Raw genomic sequence first — 21,198 nt, forward strand, 5'->3', positions numbered from 1 at the left:
TAAGTAGGTTTGAGGAAAGTGGTAGCAATCCACCCACTACCTTCCTTTTAGCTAACCCTTTAATTAAATATTAAAGATACGGTTCTCAGGAAGATTTAAAATAACCCACTGACAGAAAAAAAAAAAAAAAAGAGGTTGAAAAACAGCAGAGAAAGAAATATTCCCTCTCCCCCCACCCCAGGATTTACCACACCTTCACATTGCTTTTAAGAGCATTTTACCATGCTGACGAGGGAAGAGCTTTTCAGAAGGGAAATAACAAACCCTATGCTTTCCAGCGCTATGTTCCTCTACATGTTTTCAGGAACTCCCACTAGGGATTGCAAATTATTTGATGCCAAACTAAACATACCAGTTTTCTCTTTCCTAAAAGATAGCAAAAAGTGTTCATAAAAAGGAGTAACTACGTGATTTGAAATGCTGTCCCTCTCTCAAAGGATACATTCTGCTGCTGGATGCACAGAAGTGACAGCCTGAGAGGGAAAGTATATACACAGTGAATTGCAGCATTGTCTCAGAGTATACAACAGGGTGGGATAAATCACAGCAAGATCTGTGCGCATTTATGGTAAAAAGCATTTCCAGTTATAACTGAGATAAGGCATACCAGGAGGGTATCAGAAATGGTCTCAGGCGAAAGATGAGGCAGATGAAGGAGATGAGGGAAAAGCGTGAAAAACCAGCCATGTTCACAAGACTGAGTGGCTCTGACCTGAATAGCCATTTCGCTGCAAGCTGAATGTTTTTCTCTTCATCTAGCTGACAAACAGCTACATGGGCAAAGCAGATAAACTGAGCAGTGTTTGCACCACTGCTGCGTGAAAATCTGCTCTGCTACTTCTTCATTTGTGCTCTTGTTCCTTTCTTCTTCGTTACTCTTTGGTCTTCTCTGTTGTGTCTTGTTGTAAATCAAACTCTAAGCCCCTGACCTGTCTGCACGGTCTCCACACATCTAGAAACTGGTCAACCACTTTGATGTAGTCTTGACTTAGAGATATAATGGAAAGTGTTTACAAGCACACACTTTTTCCCCCACCAAATTAGATTCTTACAAATGGTACTGTCCTGCTTGCAATTAATATACTGCCACAACAGATATATGTATAGGATTTCACAGTAGGAAATCTATCACTTTGAATACAAAAGTTGGCCAAAATGATGGAATCCTTGAGGCAACAAAAACGATACTGGTGATTTTATTCAGCATGTGTCCAATACGATTTTCCATTTGGAATCCACATTTTTTTAATGCTTTCCTTATACCATTCTAAACATTACCTTCAGCTTTTATGGAGTCCCTTAGAAAGTTTTTCCATTTGTTTACCAGAAAACTTAAATCTTAATGATTAAATAATAGGACGTTTATATACATCAGTGGGTTTTCTCAGATACTGGGCTCTAAGTACATACAATGTCTATTGAGTAAAAAGAAAAAAGAAAAATCCAGTCATGCAAATCATCTTACAAACCATGTTTCATTTGCTTTGAAATTTTTTTACTCTGTTACTGGCATATCATTTTAAAATTAAGCAGATAATTTTTTTAAGGTTGCTTTGTCCATTTCCACTTGTTTGTTTTGCCGTTTTGAAGAACTGAGGGGCCACATGCGACTGCAGAAGGTACTGGCAGGGTAATAATGCTTCTGCTACCACCAACCACTTCAAGCCCTGGCATGGATGTGTTTAAAAAAACCACCTAACCTTCAGCTAACTGCACTGGTTTATTTCTGAACAGCACATCACAATATCAGCATAGATAGCACATTGTAACCAGTTGGGTGATTCCACTTAATAATTTGTCAACACTAGGACCTTTCATCATTTTAATTCCGGTTTCATTTATGAATTAAAGGTCATATATAGAGCACAAATGAGGTCTAAATTTAGTCACAGCAGACCACAGTTCCACATAAAGACAAATCTTCAAGTTATGTTGACCTGCTAGGAGACAAAGATAAACAGCACAGCAAACATGTACCTGCAATGCACTGCTTCCCTATTAAATATTAACTGTTTCATTTACATTTAAATGAACTGAGCAGTAATGGATAGACTTTCCAGTACTGCTGTTTGGTGCTGCTGTCATGGAAAGAAGCTGAAGACAATGTGGGCTGTATGGGGGCAAATGATGCAATCTCACCATCCGCTCAAGTGACTTCAATGACGACCATTCTCCAGTCTTGAAATATAATCCTAAACAGCATCTTTTTTTTTCCTCTCCCTCTGTAAACACATCTGTTCATAAATAACTTAGATGTCTCCTTGACATTCATGGTATGTAACTGAAGCTGAAGTAGAAAAGGATGGGCGGTGTACAGCACTGAGGAGATGTCACAGTACTTTTGTTCAGCATTTTTGTCAAGTGCAGGTTGCTAACATCAGCCATCAGAGACAGGCGGAGTGACCCACCCATACTTTTCATGGGTCTTCACCAAACTCTTAAACGTTGCTTCAGCTTCCTTTCGACTGAACGACTTTTTTGATTTGCCAGCTTTTCTGCAGATACGGCCCTGCACCAAACAAAAAAGAAAACCTTCATTAAGCATGTGAATATACGCAGCTGGAAACCACAGCTTAAGTTTTCAACACCTCCAGCCACCGTGTATTTGCTTGCAGATACCAGAAAGCACTGTTCCCAAACTGAGGTGGACAAAGATACTATTAGAGATGATTAAAAATGGTAATGGAGTAAAGGGGGGGGGGGAAAAAGACAGACATCTGCTGGCTGCTTCTTCGCGATGAACCCCTGTGCTGGCAGGCTGCCCTGCACGCAGCAGCACCCCGCTGCTGCCATGGGGCTCGCTGCTCTTCTCACACCCGCTCAAACCAATGTAGGGATGTCTGCCTTGCAGTGCTCGGCGTGCAAACCCTCATGCAGCCCCGTGAGGTCAGAGAGGCAGCCCTAAGCAGGCAGGGACCCTTTGCAATGCGGGGCCCCGTGGCCCTTCCCAGCCACAGGAGAGGAAGGGGCTCCCCTGGTGCTAAAGGAGAATGGCATTACAAAACACATCCTTCCCACCAAGCACACTTCATTTTTCTTCCTCTCCTCTGAACTGTCAGAAATGAACAGCCCTGGCACATCCTAAGAGCACCTCTAAACATGCTTGCTTCCAACCTACATAAGAAAAATCTAACTTGTTTACTACCCCATCGTGACAAGCTGGCTCGACAATACATAAAAATATATGCATACTGCACCTCTATTACTTTGCCATTAAATATTACCTCTGAACAAACATCAGTATATAATTTCAAATCCTCGCTTGGCAACATAGACATTTAGTGAGTTATTAATAGCCCACCTTAGTTTGCACATTGGTCCATGTCAATTACCACGTAACAGAAAACACAAGGAAGAAATACAGCTGCAGATTTATTCCATTCTGCAGCACTAATACTCTTTACAGCATTTCTGCCTATTAGGTTTGTCACAAAACAGACATTTAATAAAATCACGAGTGCAATAATTTTTGTAACTTTTTGACAGACTGCACAAACGTTATTTGATGAGCAGATACCATAGTACCATGTTACAATTATTAAGAACCACGATAGCACCTTCTGATATTTTGCACTCTTTTGCTCAAAGGGATGCATCAGGTTGCATTTTTTGCTTCCTATATTTTGCTGCCAATTTGGAATCCAAAATGAAAACTGTCATTCTTAGTTACATGCAACAATTAACCCTGAGAAAATAATTAGCTATGTGGAGAAAAAAAATAAAAAAGGGAAAACAACAAACTCTGTCTTCAGAGTAACAAAGTTATTTTTACACAGTAAAATGAGTAAGATTCCCCTGCAGTGTGGACAAATCATCTTATTGTAGAAAGCTGTCACAATATTGCACAGATAAGCTTTTGTGTTCAGCACCACTATTATTGTAACAAAACTAGACATAGGACATAAAAAAGCTGTTTTTTATTCCTATTTTAAAAAGTCCCTTTTCTGTGTGGTTTGACTTCTCTTTCAGAGAACTTAAGATTAAGAGTGGCCTTTAATTCCACGCTCCATTTATTTGAGCCGCCCTTGGTTTTCTCAAAAATAGCTATTCTACCTTTTGGAGCTTTTTCTCCCTTTTCTTCCTATTCCCCACTTATAAACTGTGAGCATATTTTTAGCATAATTTCTCTTTAAATATTCTTGTACTAGACTGAACAGTAAGACAACTTCACTATCCCCACACTAATCTGGCAATTAGTATTTCGCAAATAAGGATGGTCTGAAGGGTAGTCATTTAACCCTGAAAAGAAGTGTTCTTAGAAAGTGATCCTTTTTAATTTTGACAAAAGGAATAATTAAATAAAACTAGGTAACATTTTCAAAATCTCATGAGTGCTACTTCTAATGCTGCTCGTACCTGGAAAATTGCTGTTCCTGTTGGGTGCTGCACACACACCGCATCCCCATTGAATAATTAAATTCTATATCCTGCAATAAGTATTCTTGTTATTACAAAGCATGTTTTCTATTTTCTTCCTAGTCCATGCTTCTGTTGGAAGCATACTTAGAGAAATATAGGAAAAGATAAAGCAAAGCGCAACAGAAGATGAAATCAGCACAGGAAATTACATCCTCAAAATCTCACCAATGAAATACTTTTGAATGTAAATATAAATATAAACCTGCTCTACTACTTACTTTATGGACTAGGTCCATTTGCCATCTCTTGTCTTACATACAAGACTTTTTGGCTTTTATACCTTTCTGAATCGTCTGCATAACACCTAGCACAGGATGATCTACGTCTTCCTCAGTTTTATCAAAATATTAGTACTTATCTGTACCTAGATACAGGATCCTTGCATTCAGAACAGCTACCACTCATATGCAGTGTCAACTACTCGCTGCTTTGAAATAAGGAAAGTAAGAATTCTTTGGTCTTAGAATAACACAGTGAATATCGTACCACCTAAAATGTTACTGGAGTTACAACAGATGAAACAAGCATTGCTCCACGAATTTATTCTCATACTTATTAGCAATGTAACAGGTACTGTATGCAGGTTGTATGTAAACTGTGCCATCAAAGCCCACCTAATTCTACTAGATGCAGTCTACTTATTTCTATATATTTATACAGAAACTATAAGTGGCATTGCTAGCACTGTCTCTTATTAACCAATACCCTGCCAGGTGTTTATAATTTGGATAAAATTTAACCTCGTGGATTGAAAGTCTCCGTTTCTGGTGCATCAAATAAATCTGAGATAAAAAGAAGGAAGGGTGAAATTTCAGTCAAAACAATTCAGATGATTTCAAGTCAACGCTACAGTGGTATCAACTGTGCTAACGAATTATAGCTTTTTGCCATTCGCACAAAACTCTTCCCGAGTTTAACTAAAAATGGCATTTTGTGCATAGTTATAAAATAGTGTCAAACAACCACTTTAATGGGCACTGTTACCAGCCATGACTAGAGTTTGTTTTCAGACTGCTACTAAAACGTATAGTCATTTTAACTCTGGTCAGGAGACTATGAGCTGTTGTATACTGTAAATATGAAAAATATGGTAAATACAGTATGCAAATACAGTACTGGCAATAGGTCAATTGCACACAACTGCATTTTGACTAACTTCCAAACCATTCATGTCACTACTGTTGTGGCAAGACACACAGAACATTTGCACGTCAATGTTTTGATGTGCCCAGCACCAAATCAAGAAAAGACATCAAACCAGTATCTGAACAAGACGAGCACATTCCACAAAAGATTTAAAACAACAGAGAAAACCCACGAAATCCTTTCATAAAGATATTAATTTTGACTTTAGCTCTGAGTAGTCGCACCAGGAGCTTATTTAAATGCTTGCAATATTTTCAGACACTCATAGGGAGCTTTTCATAAAGGGATAACTGAAAACCTAATTAAAATAAAGAATTGAAGAGAACATTTCAGATTTTGCCATCTGCTGTAACTTTATGTGCTTACCAAGATACAATTTTAACAAGCTAGAAACATATGAAAGGTGGAAGTAATGACACAGCATCCAACTGGTTTACACAGCCATGCTGAAATGCGGGAGGACGTGCTGCACTGAGCCTTCTTATAACTTCTGCTCCTACGGTGCCTAGTTTTGAATGTCACCCGTCTACACTTTGCCCAAACTCACAAATTTTGTGACTAAACAGCTGGTAAGGATCCAGTCTATAAGCTGGTAACTGCCAGGTGCTCTAGGCTGCCTTATAGGACCCTGGCCATGCTGAGGGACTGCTCCCTCCCTCCATATTCAGCAAAAGACCTGAGGTAGGCCTCACATATTGCTCGGCAATCAGATTTACAGACCATCCTGGGCAAATCTTGGAGCTTTTCTACTTCTCAGTGATGCCATGGTAGCCTCCACATTTTCCACAACCATCAGCTCCTCAGCATGTCCTCTCCTCGAGAACACGGCGTGACACTGACGCGCGTACATCCTCAGCAATGTTAAACTCAACATCGAATAGCTCAGCACTGTTATTATCAGGAATGTGCTGCATCTTCCCTTACCCGACAATATCATGTCACAAAGTGGTCTGCAGACAGATTTAAGTCTGTGCAGAGATGCCGAACGCGAAGCCTGAAGCTCTTTAGCCTTGGAATCTGACTCAAGCATGTATCTGCCCACATGTGGTCTTTGTGCCATGAAAAACAGTCCTTGCATTTCTTCTGTTATTTCCAGACTCAGGATGGGTTCAAGGGGATTCCCTCGGCAGCGATGAAGGGATTTATCTCTCTCATCAAACCAGTTATGGTAGCTCCTAGACCAAAACCCAACAGCTCAGGCATAGCGCACAGAGCCAGGTGTTCTTCAACCTCGTATCACTTTTGGCGCTATCTGAAAGGACAGGACTGCAGGCTGGTGACCGGCCCTTCACGGGATCATACTATGACAGAACTGGTGGCTGGAAGGGACCTCTGGAGGTCTCCAGGTCCAACCAGTTACTTGGAGCTGGACTGCCAACACAGGTCAGTGCAGCTGTGGCACTGCGCAGCCAGCTCCTGAATCCTTCAAGGATGGAGGTTTCACTCCGTCCTGCCCTGATGCAGGTCCCTGTGTTACTGGGCCCCAGATTTTCAGAGATTCATCGTATGCAGCCCTCAGCCCTTACATAACTGAGGTTATTCTGAAAACGGCCTAACCCCCGCGCTACACATCCCTGAGGTGCCACAGCAAACCTTTCAGGCATATCCAGGCTTTTTTTTTTTTTTCTGGCCTGGTTAACAAGAAGTTTATTCATCACAAACAGTACACGCCTAATAGACTCAGAAGCAGACAGGCCTTCATATTGTTAGCACCAGTCTTATCACAAACACCTCAGCCCTGCATTCCCCTCATTAATCCTGGATATGCAAATAACTCATGACTGGCCTTCCAAGATGAAACCATAACTGCGTTCTGCGCGTGGGGCTAAACGTGGTCTGTGTGTTCAAGTCAGCACAAGGGTGCATGGGCAAAATTTCATTTTCTCCCTTTATCACTTGAAGGGCTGTGCCATGCCACAGCTTTCCAAGCCCAGAAGGAAGCTGGCTGTAATGACCTAGTTCTAGGCAAATGTTGAGAGACAGAAAATGAGCAAAGGTTTAGACAAGTACTCAAAAGGCTGTAGGAAGTCACTGTGCCTCACAGTGCACCTGTGGTGATCCCTCCAAGGACAGGAACGATATGCTCACATCCCAGGTCTGTTGTCTCGTTGTTGTCCACAGACAGTGCAAAAACAAAGATTTTTCGGAGAGCTGGAGCACAGAGTGAGGCTGTGGCAGGTAACGTGTTCCACTGATGTGCCCGTGACTAATGGCCTTGGGCCTCAACTGTGCAAAGCCACGTATTATGCAAACACAGTCAAATCTTTTCAGATAAGTAACAGAAGAATACAATGCTCAGGTCTCAATCAGTCCTATTCTAGAATATTTAATCAAGTTCTCGGAGGAAAACACTTCCACTGGCTTTAGAGAAGCATTCGAAAGCAAAAAAAAATGCTATAGTGAGCTACTGTCACATTCTCAGTGCCATGACTACAATGTGCCATAACATCGCTGTTAAGAGTGTAATATACACACTTATATGGGTTTATATATATGTATATATGGGGTTTAATTTTTTTTTCTTCATATACTGATGAGGCACAGTTAATTGTGTCTCAGAAACTGCATACAATTTATACTGCACGGTAGATAAGTATTACCTATAGCTAAAAAAAAGCAGTACTGAAAATGATGCAGATAAATATTGTCAATGTCGCAGCGTAAGTGAATTAAAAATGTGATGTTTTCCCTCAAATGCGTAATTTCTGAAGCAGTATCTCCTTGTCTTTTTTAATCTCCTTTTTATGAATAATCCATACAAAGAAGTGGAAACTCAGCAAGTTCCAGCTTTAAAGCATCCTATAAACTGCTCCTTTTGGGAATGTGACTGTTCTTTGACAAGGAAAAAGAAACTGTGTTCCAGCTGAGTAATTATTAACACTCACTTGTCTGATACAAGTAGCTTTTAATCAATGTGAGAACACCTAGAGCCCTAATCCCTGTTGGCCTGCTACGGAGCACTGTGCCCTCCTCCCTGTCTTTCCCTGAAGCCAGCACAGTCAGCAGCACGGCTTCAGTACAGCTGAGGGATAAAAAACTTTGTTTGTGCATCTTAAGGATAGGACAAACTGCTTTAGCAAAAGAACAAGAAAACCTTGACAGCCAACTACATTTGTGGAACATGCCTCCAGCCCTGAAATCACAACGTGAGTAAAATCAGGCTAATGGTGGGCTTGCATTAAGAGAAAGTCCTACCATCACATGGTACCTGCTAGACTAGATGGAGAAGGGTCATTTTCTATGTCAGTTTTCTGCTGAGCTCTCAGAGTACCTCTCTGTGCTACCAGGTACCAGCACAGTTACTGACTGAGTGTCTGGTCCAAGTGACAGAGCTGGATCCGTGACAACCCCTCTGCATTAGCTCACGGGTCCTCCACATCATGAAACTGAAGTTACCCAAGTTGAACGCTGCCACGGCTGCAAAGCAAAGCAACTCGAAACAGAGAAAGGCAAAGCAAAGCAAAGCATCCTTTATGACAGGTGCTACAGACAAGGGAACCATAGCCCAGACAGCAATGTCTATCTCCACATTTCCCAAAGTTTCACCACAACAAAAAAATAAAATAAAAATAAAATAATTTTTTTTTAAATTTTAATTTAATTTTAAAAGTAAAAATCTGACTACCTCTGGGAACATTTAACTGATATAAGACTAAGTTCGGCAGGCTTAGTGCCACAAGCTGGTGTGCTTTTTCTTCTGCTATTTATGCAAACGTGTCCATCTCTCGACTGTGATATGTTTCGTACTGATGCACATGGACATCTTAGTCATAGAGCTCCCATTTCTAAGTGCTTTAAGCATGTATCCTCATATCACCTTTGAAAAAAAGATTATCTGTACTTCACAAGCAGGAAAGAAGACTATAGAGAAGATATATGACTTGCCCATGGCTGCACCCAAAGTCAGCAGCAAAACCTGGATGCTAGGTTTGGATCACCACTCCTCCGCTTAAGTGCTCTAATTAGGAATTGAAATTACTAGCTTTTTTTTCCCCCACATAACTATAAAACACTTCAATCCTGAGTATATTTTATAGAAATACTTAATTTTGTCAAAATAATAGAAACTTTGACATTTATACAAATGTATAGAAAATTTGACAAAATTAATTAACATCAATTTACTCTTCTTTGTGATGCTTTCGGGTTTTTTTATGGGCACACATTCAAGAAATAAGCTCTAAATTTCTTACTGCAACTGTCATCTTGTTACCATTTATAACACAAACCTAGAAACAGTAGAAACATCTAGTTCTTCTACAGCTCATAAAACCTAACTATGAGAAACATCTGAGCTCCAGGCCATTTCATAATGCAGGCTTACTCTACTCTTCCTTCCTAAGGTTTATTTTCACTCATCTTTGCATACAGATTTGGGATTGTTACTGATTTGTAACTCTACCAAGGAGTCACTGCAGAAGCCCTGGGGCTTCCAAAGAGCCCGTGCAGAAGAGAGTGAAATCAATGAGGATCCTCAATTTTAACAACACACACAAAATCATATAGTAGATAAAAAAAAACATTTTCCAAGGGCTGACTCTGCATGTGCAGGAGGAAGGCATGTGGCACACATCCGTCAGACACAGCTGAATACAAGCATGCCTGACGCACTGCTCCTCAGCTTGGCTTTTAACTGGAATGGGGCGAACTAGATTGGCACCTTGGTCCTATTTCAGAACAGGAACCACTTGGGTGTCTTAAGTATGGTGCCCGCTTACCTGTTTTGTGCACACCAATATACAATGCAAATTTATGTTCATCAAAACACGCACCTTTCTCCCTAACTTATGCTTTCATGCACTGTCCCATGCAGCTTGTCCTGTAACTCCCCAAACCTATTCAATTACCACCATTTTCGGCCAGAGTTAAAGACTGCCATGAGGAGCGTTCAGCACCCTCTAGAAATGAGTCTGTAGCATATGGCTGAACCAGGTGTTAGGGTAGCCCCGGGCCTCACACTTCTCAATAGTACGACGGTACTCAACAGAAACCTGGCATTCAATTTACAAGTCAGACGACTGGAGCCCGCGCACGTTAAATTTAACTTGTATTTTGAGCCGTTCAGACAGCATAATCACCACAGCCTCTGAAGTTCTCCCTGTTTAACTGTGGAGTAATTGCACCTGGCAATCCTTCCATCCTCACTTCCCCCCCGGTGCCTAATGTCAGCGTTACCTTTCTTGACAATTGCAGAAGATAATTTGTAAACTGGAAACTGAATGTGAAGGACTGAATATGTCAAGGAAAGAGATATTCAGTCTCTCATCAGCCCAAAGCAGCTGAGACGGGAAAAAAGAAATGCTGCTACTATTAAGTCACTTAACCAACGTCCCACTTTGTGGCAACAGATGCCCACCCAGGGGACATGCCTTGGATCTCACCTGACAATAAGACTCCCACTGTATGAGGACCGGAACTGTTGTAGAGTTACAGATCTTTGATCTGGAAGTCTCCGGTCATGCATGGAAATCGCTGGGCACTCTGTAGATGCTAGGAAATCTGCATATTTTCAAGCCTAGACTGTATAATGAAGAGTAAATCTTCCTCACAACAGAAAGTAGGTTGCTTTGGTTAATCCTCCATGAGAACACCATGTGACCCCTCAGGGACTAGGCTTTCTGCATTCGAAAAAACATGATTCTTACACAAAGATTTGACAAAATGCACAAATGCTACAGTTCACTCTATTTGAACACTTTCACTGAAGAAAATGAGGCCTTCTACAGCTTAAGGAAGAATTTTACTCTTTTGAGCAAATTCAATTTTGTTAGGATCCAAAGCGGCAATTCTTTTAAGTTCTGATTTAGGAGATCAGCCAAGTATTGCAAGGAAGAATTAGTCCCACTTGCCATAAAAGGATGTTTTAAGATAAGTGGTTTGTTTCAATTCAGCGATTTTACTTATTTGTTGACTGTTAACATTAAGGATGATAGCTGAATGTATTTTAAAAGCTCTAAAATTTTTCCTTTCTACACTTTCAAGGGGTAAAATGGAGATTATATTCCTTCTGCTTTTTAAAAGAATTAAAGCAACCTCCTACTTCAACGAGTTGGAATCCCTGTGTCTTCATTCCTCTCAGTAGAATATATTTGCATAATAATAGAGTCTATAGTCAGAATTGCAATATATCAGAGTACACACGAACGATGTTTTTTCCAGCCCATTCATCATTCCCAGCACCTCAACATGGCAAATATGTATGTTCCCGCTTAGACTTCAGCTTGAAAATCTAGATTTCTCAATTGCAATAAAAGAGAAATCTTAGAAGGCCAATATATTTGATTTTTCTCTGTACTAAACAATATTCTTTGTTACCTCTTAAGCCCAACATTTATACCTTTTCATGGGGAACAAACCCCACAAAATGTTCTTTGTTTCCTCTGTAATCTTTGTATATGAGTCAATGTATTTTTAGTCATGGACCTAAAGCAACATTTCTTCCCTTGATAATAACTGGCATCGTTTGCTCAGGCAATAAATCGAAAGCTAAAAGCAAGCCAGATTTATTTTTTAAGGCCCTAATATGGGGGCCTTATGGCCCTAAACAATTTAGAGGCCATTGAGTTCTCTATACCTTTCTGCAGCATTTGAGATTAGCTGATTTATTCATGGCTACAGTCCTCAAACTGAGTATCTGGAGTAGGAAAGCTCATGGATTTGCAGTTAATTTCTGCTATACATATTTGAAAGACCTGCAGCCTGCTGACCTCCCAGACACCATGCAAGGTCCCATCTGCTATCTGCTCACTCATACTTTTGTTTGAAAGGATGAAGAGGGACTAATTTAGTCTATGCTTAACAGCTATGTTCTGTATTTCTTTTTCATAAAATAAGCCCATTTCTCCTGTTTCAATCTGCTAGAATTCAGCTGCGATACTAGCATTTTTAAAATGGAAATGCAGATCAGCCTAATGTTTGTACAAAGCACATCTCTCTTGAAGCAAACTGAGAGGCTTACACTGAGGTACTTCTAACATTACAATGCAAGTGATGAAAGCACTATACACAAATAAATAACTTTTATTTGATTTCACAAAATTTTGCTATACGAATTAAATCTTAATCATAAAATATGTTTTGACCTTGATTTAAATCATTATATATATAGAATCCCACACCAGCAAGAGTACTCATGACTAGGGGTTCCCCATTCCTACTTCAGTACGTCCTGACAAAACCTGTACGCTTTTTCTATTCACAGGAAGGATGAGGGCATATTTTCCTCAACACAAAGAACTTTTTCCATGAGATAATCTGCAGAGTCGTCAGTCACCTGACAGCTAGCGCTGTCTGGTATTTCTGTCCTCAGCCTCCACAGAGAGAGCGAGGAACTCAGGACAAGGCTGCTACTGATCAGTTGCTAGCCTAGGCCCAAAGTCCTCAAGGCATCATATAGATCTGTGTTACTTGTTCTCAAAAAAAAGTGAGCAATTCATGATATACTATTTTGACAGCATACTTAGATGTGTGCTCTTTTAAGCTTCTACTAAACCAATGTCCAATTGTCCCTCTCTAGAGAGAAACAACGTGGATTCATCTCATTTTTCCAACTGCCTGCTAACATCACCCACGCTGCAGTATCTTTTTCTTCCAAATATAAAGTGTGAGTGTTTGGTTTAGTGTATTAAAGGACTGAAAATCCTCTTCCACTTCAGAGCAAAGTCTGTTTTTCATTTGGGACCATATCATCTGTCTCCAAACCCAGGGCTGTTCCCTCAGAGCCTGATGCAGGCCTCAGCCACGTGCACCACAACCCACCTCCCACTTCTTCACTGCTCTCATATGACCGGCGCTGCTCCCACTGCCTTCACCCAGCCATTGATGTTGTCAGTGTGATCATGGCAATGGTACTGTTATCAGGAAACTGATGCTTTTTCAAGCCCCACTCTTAAATACCAAACTGGTAAAAAGCAGCTTTAAAGCACGCCGCTGCGGGGGCATTGCGCAGAGCAGGCAGATCCCATAGCCCATGTGAGCAGGTAGACACGGGTGGTGCTGAACAGCTGCCTCCAGGACAGCAAGCAGCTGACGTTCAAATTATTTCCTCAGTATTGCCTCAGGTGAGCTTTTCGTTGGGTGAAATCCCAGCTCGGCAGCGGCCCATGGTCACCTCGCCGCGGGTGGAAACAGGCCGAGCTGCTGGCCATGACAGTGGAAGCCAGCGAGCAGCACAACGTCATCCCCTCAAAACCAAGGCTGAAGTTGAGATAAGGGCAACACCGAGTTTGTAAAATAAGATTCTGGATTCCAGACAGATAAACAATCTTAGGCCTTTGATGTACTGAGAATTCCCCTCAAGATACTGACTAGGGCTGTGTGAATAATTGACTTTTTCAGCTGAATAGCTGAAGCAACCAACCAACCAAACCCCAACTTGTTTGTTAATTAACATTTTTTTCTCCCTTGAAAACTGAAAAAAAAAAGAAAAAAGAAAAAAAAAAGCATAGTTTGGGGTTGCTGAATTGTTTCATTCAAACAGAAATTGTCTCTCTTTCATCTAAACTATTTTTTTTCCAGAAAAAAAGCCACCTAAAAATGCAATACAAAGTTTCTGATAGGAAGCAAGGGCATGGATAGGAACAGAAAATATTTACTGGGCCAATGGGAGTACCTCTGTATCCCATGATGTAGGACACTTCCCAAGCAAGGCCACCTAAGGCGTATGGCTCCTGCTTGGGGAACCTGGAGAAACACCTATCCTACTTTAAAATCCAGCCCCTGGGAGACATGCCTGAGTCAAAATTCCTGCTCGGGTATGGGAATCGGGACCTAACGCTTCAAGTATGATGCGGAAAAGTAGTAGGGAAGTGCCACCTATCAACTTCTTTGTTGCGCACTTAAGTCTCCCTACAATCCTGAATCAGATGTTTCACTTGAGAAAAATCAAAATGAATTCGCTCCATTTTTCTGTTGCTCTGCTAAAAGGTCTGTGAAATCCATTGAAAAATCTGAATTTGCCAAGAGTCTTGATTGTCCCAAAGTGTACTTTCAGTGTTAGCCTCATTAGCTTTTCTATCACTTTGTCAAAAAAAAAAAAAAAAAAAAAAGAAAAAAGGCTACATACGCTACATAGGTCAACAAAATAATATACCAAGAAGTGCTGCAGTTTTCTCCAAGCAACTAAAACCCAGCACAGATCGGCAACTCAGTAGTTAGCAATGGAAAACAGCACTGATAAGAAACAGTGAATGAAATCAACCACCTTAGTTTTATCATTCAAACTGTCAAAAGGATAAATGTAAGCTGCTGGAAAGTTCAGTCCTGCCTACTCACATCTGCGTTTGTATTACAGACACGCACTCTCAGATGTGTCACAGGCTCAAGTATTTACAATGATTTCATGCTAAATCACCGCCCTATGACTGGGTGACATTTCTCTTGAAGGTCCCCATTCCCCAATGCTCCTGGTGGGACCCACGCTGCAGAGCCACCTCTGAGGATGGTTTCCCTGGACTGTAGCACAAGCCAGGCTGCACCCTCCATCAGTTGCCATTAATTTTTAATTCAGAAATTAAACAACTACCCCAATTTAAGCCACTGCCATTTGTCCAGGAACAGCCACTGCAGCCAGCGAGGCTACCCACAGCATGACAGAAGTTATCCAAAACCAGCTCTGCAGCTCAGGGAAATGCAGTACCCCTACTTCTGACATTTTTGCAGCTGTACTTTCATTTAAAAAAAATATTACAGTCCAGAGCATATTACCTTTAAAATACAAAATGAAATGGGGATCCGGGAGTGCCTGCTGTATTTTGAGCTGTATTATGCAATTGAATCAAGATTACATAACCAGAGTGTGATTACAGAAATGTGGCTCCCATTACACAGAGCCTGGCTACGATTACAGAGTGGCAGCCCACCACAGATTACACATCTGTAACAAGAAATTAAATTTATTGTTAATATTACCTATTAACGTTTCAGTTTAGAATGCACACACGCAGACTTTGAAGTGCACATTATAGCTACTTAGCTAGTAAGTTACTAGCAGCAATTTGTTTTAGACTTTTATTTTATCCCACATGCATTCTCTTTTTTATAATTAACATCTTAAACTTCTGGAAGAATGTTATTGAAACTCTTGTATATTAAATGTGCCTACTAATGGTGCACCCATAAACATCCTGTGTTATCAGAAACTACTATTACTTTGTGGAAAAAACTCTTAAGGGGATTAGGCAAAAAATACAGGTTAAATAGCTAAATATTAGTTATTTATCTAATAATTTAGTGGTTTTCTTTACTAAGTCATTTTATGATCTCAGTAAACCTTAACCTAACCCTTTAACAACATTGAATACCGCAGAAATGTGCTGAATTGTTAAAAGAAACAGACAGAATTTAGTATTGTCCTTCTAAATCCTTGTTTAAAATAGTGACAAATATAATCACTATAATAAGATGGGTTACCACATTGCATGACATGTTAAGAGTAGCTACAGAACTTCAGAATACCTCTGGCTTAATGTAAATTAAGACTTTTTTTGTTTTCTGGTAGGTGGTTTTTATATCCCAAGGTGACCTAGGGAACTTGACCTATTCCTCTTCAAATGAAATGCAGAGAAAAATACTACCTGATTAAAAAAAAAAAAAAAAGCGGTAGGTCCGAATGAAACAAGGAAGAATGAAAACACACTTACAAATGAGTCCATTACATAAGCAAATTTTCTGTGTTAAGGTAAACTGAGTCTTTACTCCTGTTCATGCAAGCAGTTCCACAGAAGCAAACGGGAGTAACCTTTTCAAACAAATGAATAACATGTTATTATTTACTCCTTCTCCCATCCTCACCGAGATAGGAATTTAAGAAGTTACTCAGCATCATTCAGTGACAGATGAGGAGCTGTGCATGCCCACCGGGCTCAAGGGCATTCATGAAGTGAGCAGCAAAAAAAACACCCCGCCACAGCCATGTGTACACTGCCCACTACAATGACCACGAAGAAAGACGGGTTATGAGTTTTGCCAGCAATATTTACCTACTTATTAAAAACGCGTTTATGAAATACTTCTAAGGATATTCTGCAGGAGAGAAAGAAAATACAAATAAAACATGTTGATTCAGCTGGGAAGGAGGCGAGATCCTCTGCCGGGGGAACCAGGAACCTCCTCCAGAGGGGAGAGGAGAGCTGGCCGGATCCGTCCAGCTGCTGTCGCTGCAGAGGCACCCTGAATTAGGTCGTCCTTCTGGGCAGGGGCATTTTAGGCTGGCACAACTCCGCCACAGCAGCACCAGGTGTGACCTCCGGGGGCCACTGCAGAGGACAGCAGCGGACAAAGACCTGGGGGCAGCAGCTCTGGCATCGCACCCTGCGCCAGCAGCCAGACTTCACCAAGGAGGCCAGCAAGCATGGAAGCCATGAAGCATGGCCAGCAAGTATGGCCAACCAGCTGGAGAAGGGCAGGAGGTGGAGGACTCCAGTCCTGGGCCCCTATTGCTTTGGGACCCTGTGCCTTGTCTCAGTGCCACACGCCACCAGGCTAAGCTGAGGAGCCAGGCAGGAGGGCATAACGACTGCCTCTGCTCCTCACCCCTCCGTGCTGCCCTGCACCTCCGCTGTGCTGAGAAGGCCCCCGGGAGCGAAAGATGCTCCCCTTCCTGCCCACCAGCAACACCGTGCCTCGAGGGGAACCTCTCGCCTGGTCCTGGCCAAGGTTGGACCCACCACCCTTTGGGGTCGCCATCCTTAGGGTTGCGCAGACGCCCGCGCCCCACACGCGCGGTGGGACCCGCATCCCCCCTACCTGCCCCTTGACCAGGCTGGCCGCGAACTGCCTCATGACGGCCTCCACCGTGTAGGCGCTGGACCAGCCGCGGGGGGTGAGCAGCTCCATGCAGATGGCTCCGCCGTCGAGGACGTAGCCGTTCTCCAAGCGCGGGCTCAGCACCCTCATGAAGGGCGGCGAGAAGGGGAAGTTGTCGGGGAAGGTGAGGTTGAGCAGGATGTACTCCGTGTTGGTCTCCTTCATGTCCTGCCACAGCACCGAGTCCTTGTCCACCTGGTGCAGCTTCACGTTCCAGTCGAAGAGGCTCTCGTCCACCAGCTCCACCGAAATGAAGCGGTCGCTCAGCCGGGCGATGTCCTGCAGCTCCTTCATCAGCCGGCGGCTCCGCACCTGCGTGCAGTGCTGCTGCCGGCCCGCGGGTGCCAGCGGGCCGGGCCCCGACGGCGGCGCCACCGGCCCGGAGCCGGCCCCGGAGCCGGAGGAGCCGGAGCCCGAGCCGGAGCCATGCCGGCCGCCCCCGTGGTGCTGCTGCTGGGCCGCCTCCTTGCCGGCCGGGGGCTCCCTGGCCGCCTCGCGGGGCTTCTCCCTGCCGCCCGCCTTCTTGTCCTTGCGGCCCCCGGGGCTGCTCTCGCTGCTGCTGCTGCTGCTGCCGCCGGCGGGGGGGGGGCCCTGCGGCTGGGGCTTGTTGCTGCTGTTCTTCTGGCCGCCCCGGCCCCGCAGCGAGGAGCCCTGCTGCCCGCTGCTGCCACGGTGGTGGTGGTGGTGGTGGTGCTTGGGGTCCTCCGTGTCGCGGCTGTGCAGCCGAATCAGACCGATTTTCCGCAGCAGAGTGGCCATGTTGTGCGCGGCTCCCTTCTCCCTCCTCCCTCTTAATATTTTAATTTTTTTTTTCTCGCCGAGGGAGGAGGCTCTTTATCCTCGAGGAGCCCCCGCCGGGCTGCCGGTGGCCGCGGGGAGGAGGAGGAAGGGGGGGGAGCACGGCGAGCCCCCGGTGCTGCAGGGGCGGCAGGCAGCGAGGCGCCGGCGCTGCCGCTGGGGGTGGGGGGGTGGGGGGGCGTGCGGCCGCCGCTCCAACGCCGCCCTCCCGTCGCTACGCCGGGGGCATCACCACGGCAAAACGGGAGAAAAAAAAAATAAAAATTAAAATTAAAGATATGTATGAAATAGAGAAATGCCACGGAGAGCCCCCCGGCGCAGGGCGGGCTCTCCCGGTGCGGCAGATAGCTCCCCCGGCACCTCCCGGCTCTCCCCCACCCCCAGCGCCCCCCTTCCCCCGGGGGCCGGTCCCCGCCGCGCCCCCTCCCGGCACCTCCCCCCGGGCCGGGGAGGGCGGGGGCTCCGCGCCCCCCGCCCCTTTGTTCCGTGACCCCCCCCTCCGGGCACCCCCCGCCTGCCGGTGCCGCAGCCCCCGGTACACGCGCGGTGCTGCCGCGGTGGCTGCGTGTGCCCGGTGCACGGCTGTGTGTGTGTGTGCCCGGTGCACGTCTAACGTGGGTGTGCAGGGGCTGCGTGGAAGCCTAAGTGTACCCACGCGTGTCCCTGCGCACCCGTTTGTTGTTGTGCGGGTGTGTTGCTCACCCCCACGCGTGTAAAGCACGTAAAGACTGCGTGTTTATGTATATATACCCATGCACTGCCTATATATTGCATATCCTAACCCCACCTGTACCACCCAGTGCGTGACTGTGGGTGTAAGTGCCTACGTACACGTGCATTGCTGTGCATACGTCCCTCTGTTTTTCATGTGCTTTCGTGTGCCCGCGCAGCAGACGCACAGACCTCATCCCTCCGGTACCTGCTCCCTCCACAGCAGGTCCGTCCATCCTCCTCGGGCTGCCTGCAGCACGGTAGAGAAAAGACAATTCCCCAGATCTGTCCCCACAGCCCTCTGCCCTCAGAGACTGGAAAATAATATATAAAAAATGCAGAGAATGCTTTGGATTAGGGAGAAGGCAAGGCCCAAAATACAGTTTTATCAACCATGCGGAGTATGTAAAGCAACGGGCAGTGTGTGCATGGAACAGCACTTTATTCTATGATACTTTTTCCAAGCAAACAGACTCCTTCCCTAGGACTGCCCTCAAACCCCATCCTCAATGGTTTTGAAGACTTGCCTGCGCTGGAAAAGGGCTGCTGCACTTCTGTAACGAAGTCCAGGAGAAACCACTTGGGCTTCTTGAAAGATACTGCAGGACACATGATGTTTTCATCAAAAACTGGGAAACTGACTTGCTTCCAAAAATTGCTGGGGTCAGTTCACTTTTCAGCTTATTTTCCCTTCTTTCTTGCTGTTACTCAGACCCCTTGCTTTTACCAGCGGCTCCACGTTCACCAGGTGACCACTCACCAGCAATTGTTACAGCAAACAAGATGAAAAACATCCAGTCTCCCTGCCAGGCTCTACGGATGCACCCACATGATAGATTTGCCTGATACACTATAGGTTAAAAAAATAATAAAAAAATAAATCTTGCTGTTTTTAAAATTGAGATCCTAGAATCATATTTGTTTTTCAAATATGGCATTATTAAGGGCTCAAAATCTTATTAAAAACCTTTTTTCTATGAGGCTGTTCACGATTTCATTTATTTTCTCAGTTTGTACAATCCGCACAGAGCATAGGAATAAGTATTTATTCATTTTCAAGTTTACCTAATAATGTAGCAGGAAGACTTGCTGTATGAAATAGGTATTTGAAGAGATCACAGCAAATGTATTCTAAATTACAGGCCACATGCCATCAAGAAGGATGGGGAGGATGCACAGCATGACTCTGTGGCCCTGGCAGGGCCACCGCTGTTGGCTGCACCGTGACACTGTGGGGCTTGGAGGGTGGTGGCACTGCTCTGCAGCTCCTTTTTGAGGGCAGGGGGTGGGGAAGCTGGAGGTGGAGGCCCCCTTCTTGCTCCCAGAAGACCCTGTAGAGGTGGGTTAGGAGACACGGTGGAGCTGGCCTGCATGTGCTACCTGGTGCACCTCTCATTAATTAGTCTGCTTTGAATGGAAAGAAGATGAAGAGCTGTAAATGATGCCCCAGGAAGCATGTGTGGTTACCAGTACTGTGCTACGCTGCTTTCTTTTTTTTGCTCCTGCCCTCCATGCTGTTTACCTGCTCAGTCCCAAAGCCTGTTAGTATGGTAACCTTTGGGATGGCTTCGATCCTTGCTTGTGAAGGTACCTGGGGTCTGTTGCTGGTGATGTTTGCTAAATTTCCCCGTCTGGGTAGATGTGCATGTGAAATATGGGATGTTTCCTGGGAGGCCAGGTCCCAGAGAAGCTGGAGGTGGGTAGGCTGACTTGGCTGGTAATGTCCTGTCCACCTCATGCTGCTCTCCTATCTTCCTTTTCTCTACAGCACACCCTGCCTGCGTGACTGAGGAACCGCTGGGTTAGATGATACTGAAGTGTGTCCAAGCCTTCCCGTATGAACCTTCTGGAGTCCCAGACTCCCACTGAGCTATATTAGTGGCCCATCCATGGAACTGGGAATCTCTGGAGCACAGACAAACTGCGTGCAGCCATTTTCTGATGCGTGATGCTCCTAAGTAACCCGTAATCTGTGCTTTGATGAGCACAGGTCTCCAGCAGGACTTGCAGGGGGAGAAGCACAGAAGGATATTGCTGTTCCTGCTGTTTGCAGCTGGAGCAGGGCAGAGAGAAATAAGATAGGATGGGTCTGGAGATTTCTCCTGCTTGTGTGAAAAGCTGGTGGTCACAGAAGTGTCACCTGCAGCTGCAGTCTGAGTGGGCAGTCATGCAGGACACGGTGTTCGGTGGTTGTTCCTGGCTGAGCGTCCAGTGCCAGCCAGGACAGGCAGGCACATATGTTGGACTGAACCAGAATGCCAATTAGCAACTGGAACCTTTGTGTTGGCTCCATTAGTGCTTCAGACTGAAAGGTCACTG

At 44.3% G+C, this 21,198-nt stretch overlaps 1 protein-coding gene across 1 annotated transcript; it reads right to left on the reverse strand.

Moving 5' to 3' along the window:
* Window positions 1-1,181: 1,181 nt before the first annotated feature.
* On the reverse strand, window positions 1,182-18,326 carry UBE2QL1 (ubiquitin conjugating enzyme E2 Q family like 1). Its single transcript, XM_035552708.2, has 2 exons — window positions 17,311-18,326; window positions 1,182-2,509 (listed from the first exon to the last, which is right to left on the reverse strand). The coding sequence occupies exons 1-2, from the start codon at window positions 18,127-18,129 to the stop codon at window positions 2,378-2,380; spliced, it is 951 nt and encodes a 316-aa protein (XP_035408601.1). The 5' UTR covers window positions 18,130-18,326; the 3' UTR covers window positions 1,182-2,377.
* Window positions 18,327-21,198: the final 2,872 nt, after the last annotated feature.

This window comes from Cygnus atratus, chromosome 2, assembly GCF_013377495.2.
Source record: "Cygnus atratus isolate AKBS03 ecotype Queensland, Australia chromosome 2, CAtr_DNAZoo_HiC_assembly, whole genome shotgun sequence".
Lineage (NCBI taxonomy): Eukaryota > Metazoa > Chordata > Aves > Anseriformes > Anatidae > Cygnus > Cygnus atratus.

Excerpts from the sequence above, each read along its gene's own strand:
- UBE2QL1 (XM_035552708.2), bottom strand. The coding sequence starts at position 18,129 with ATGGCCACTCTGCTGCGGAAAATCGGTCTGATTCGGCTGCACAGCCGC. Across the intron at positions 2,510-17,310 it reads CCAGCCTGGTCAAGGGGCAG|GGCCGTATCTGCAGAAAAGC; the intron begins GTAGGGGGGATG and ends TGTTTGGTGCAG.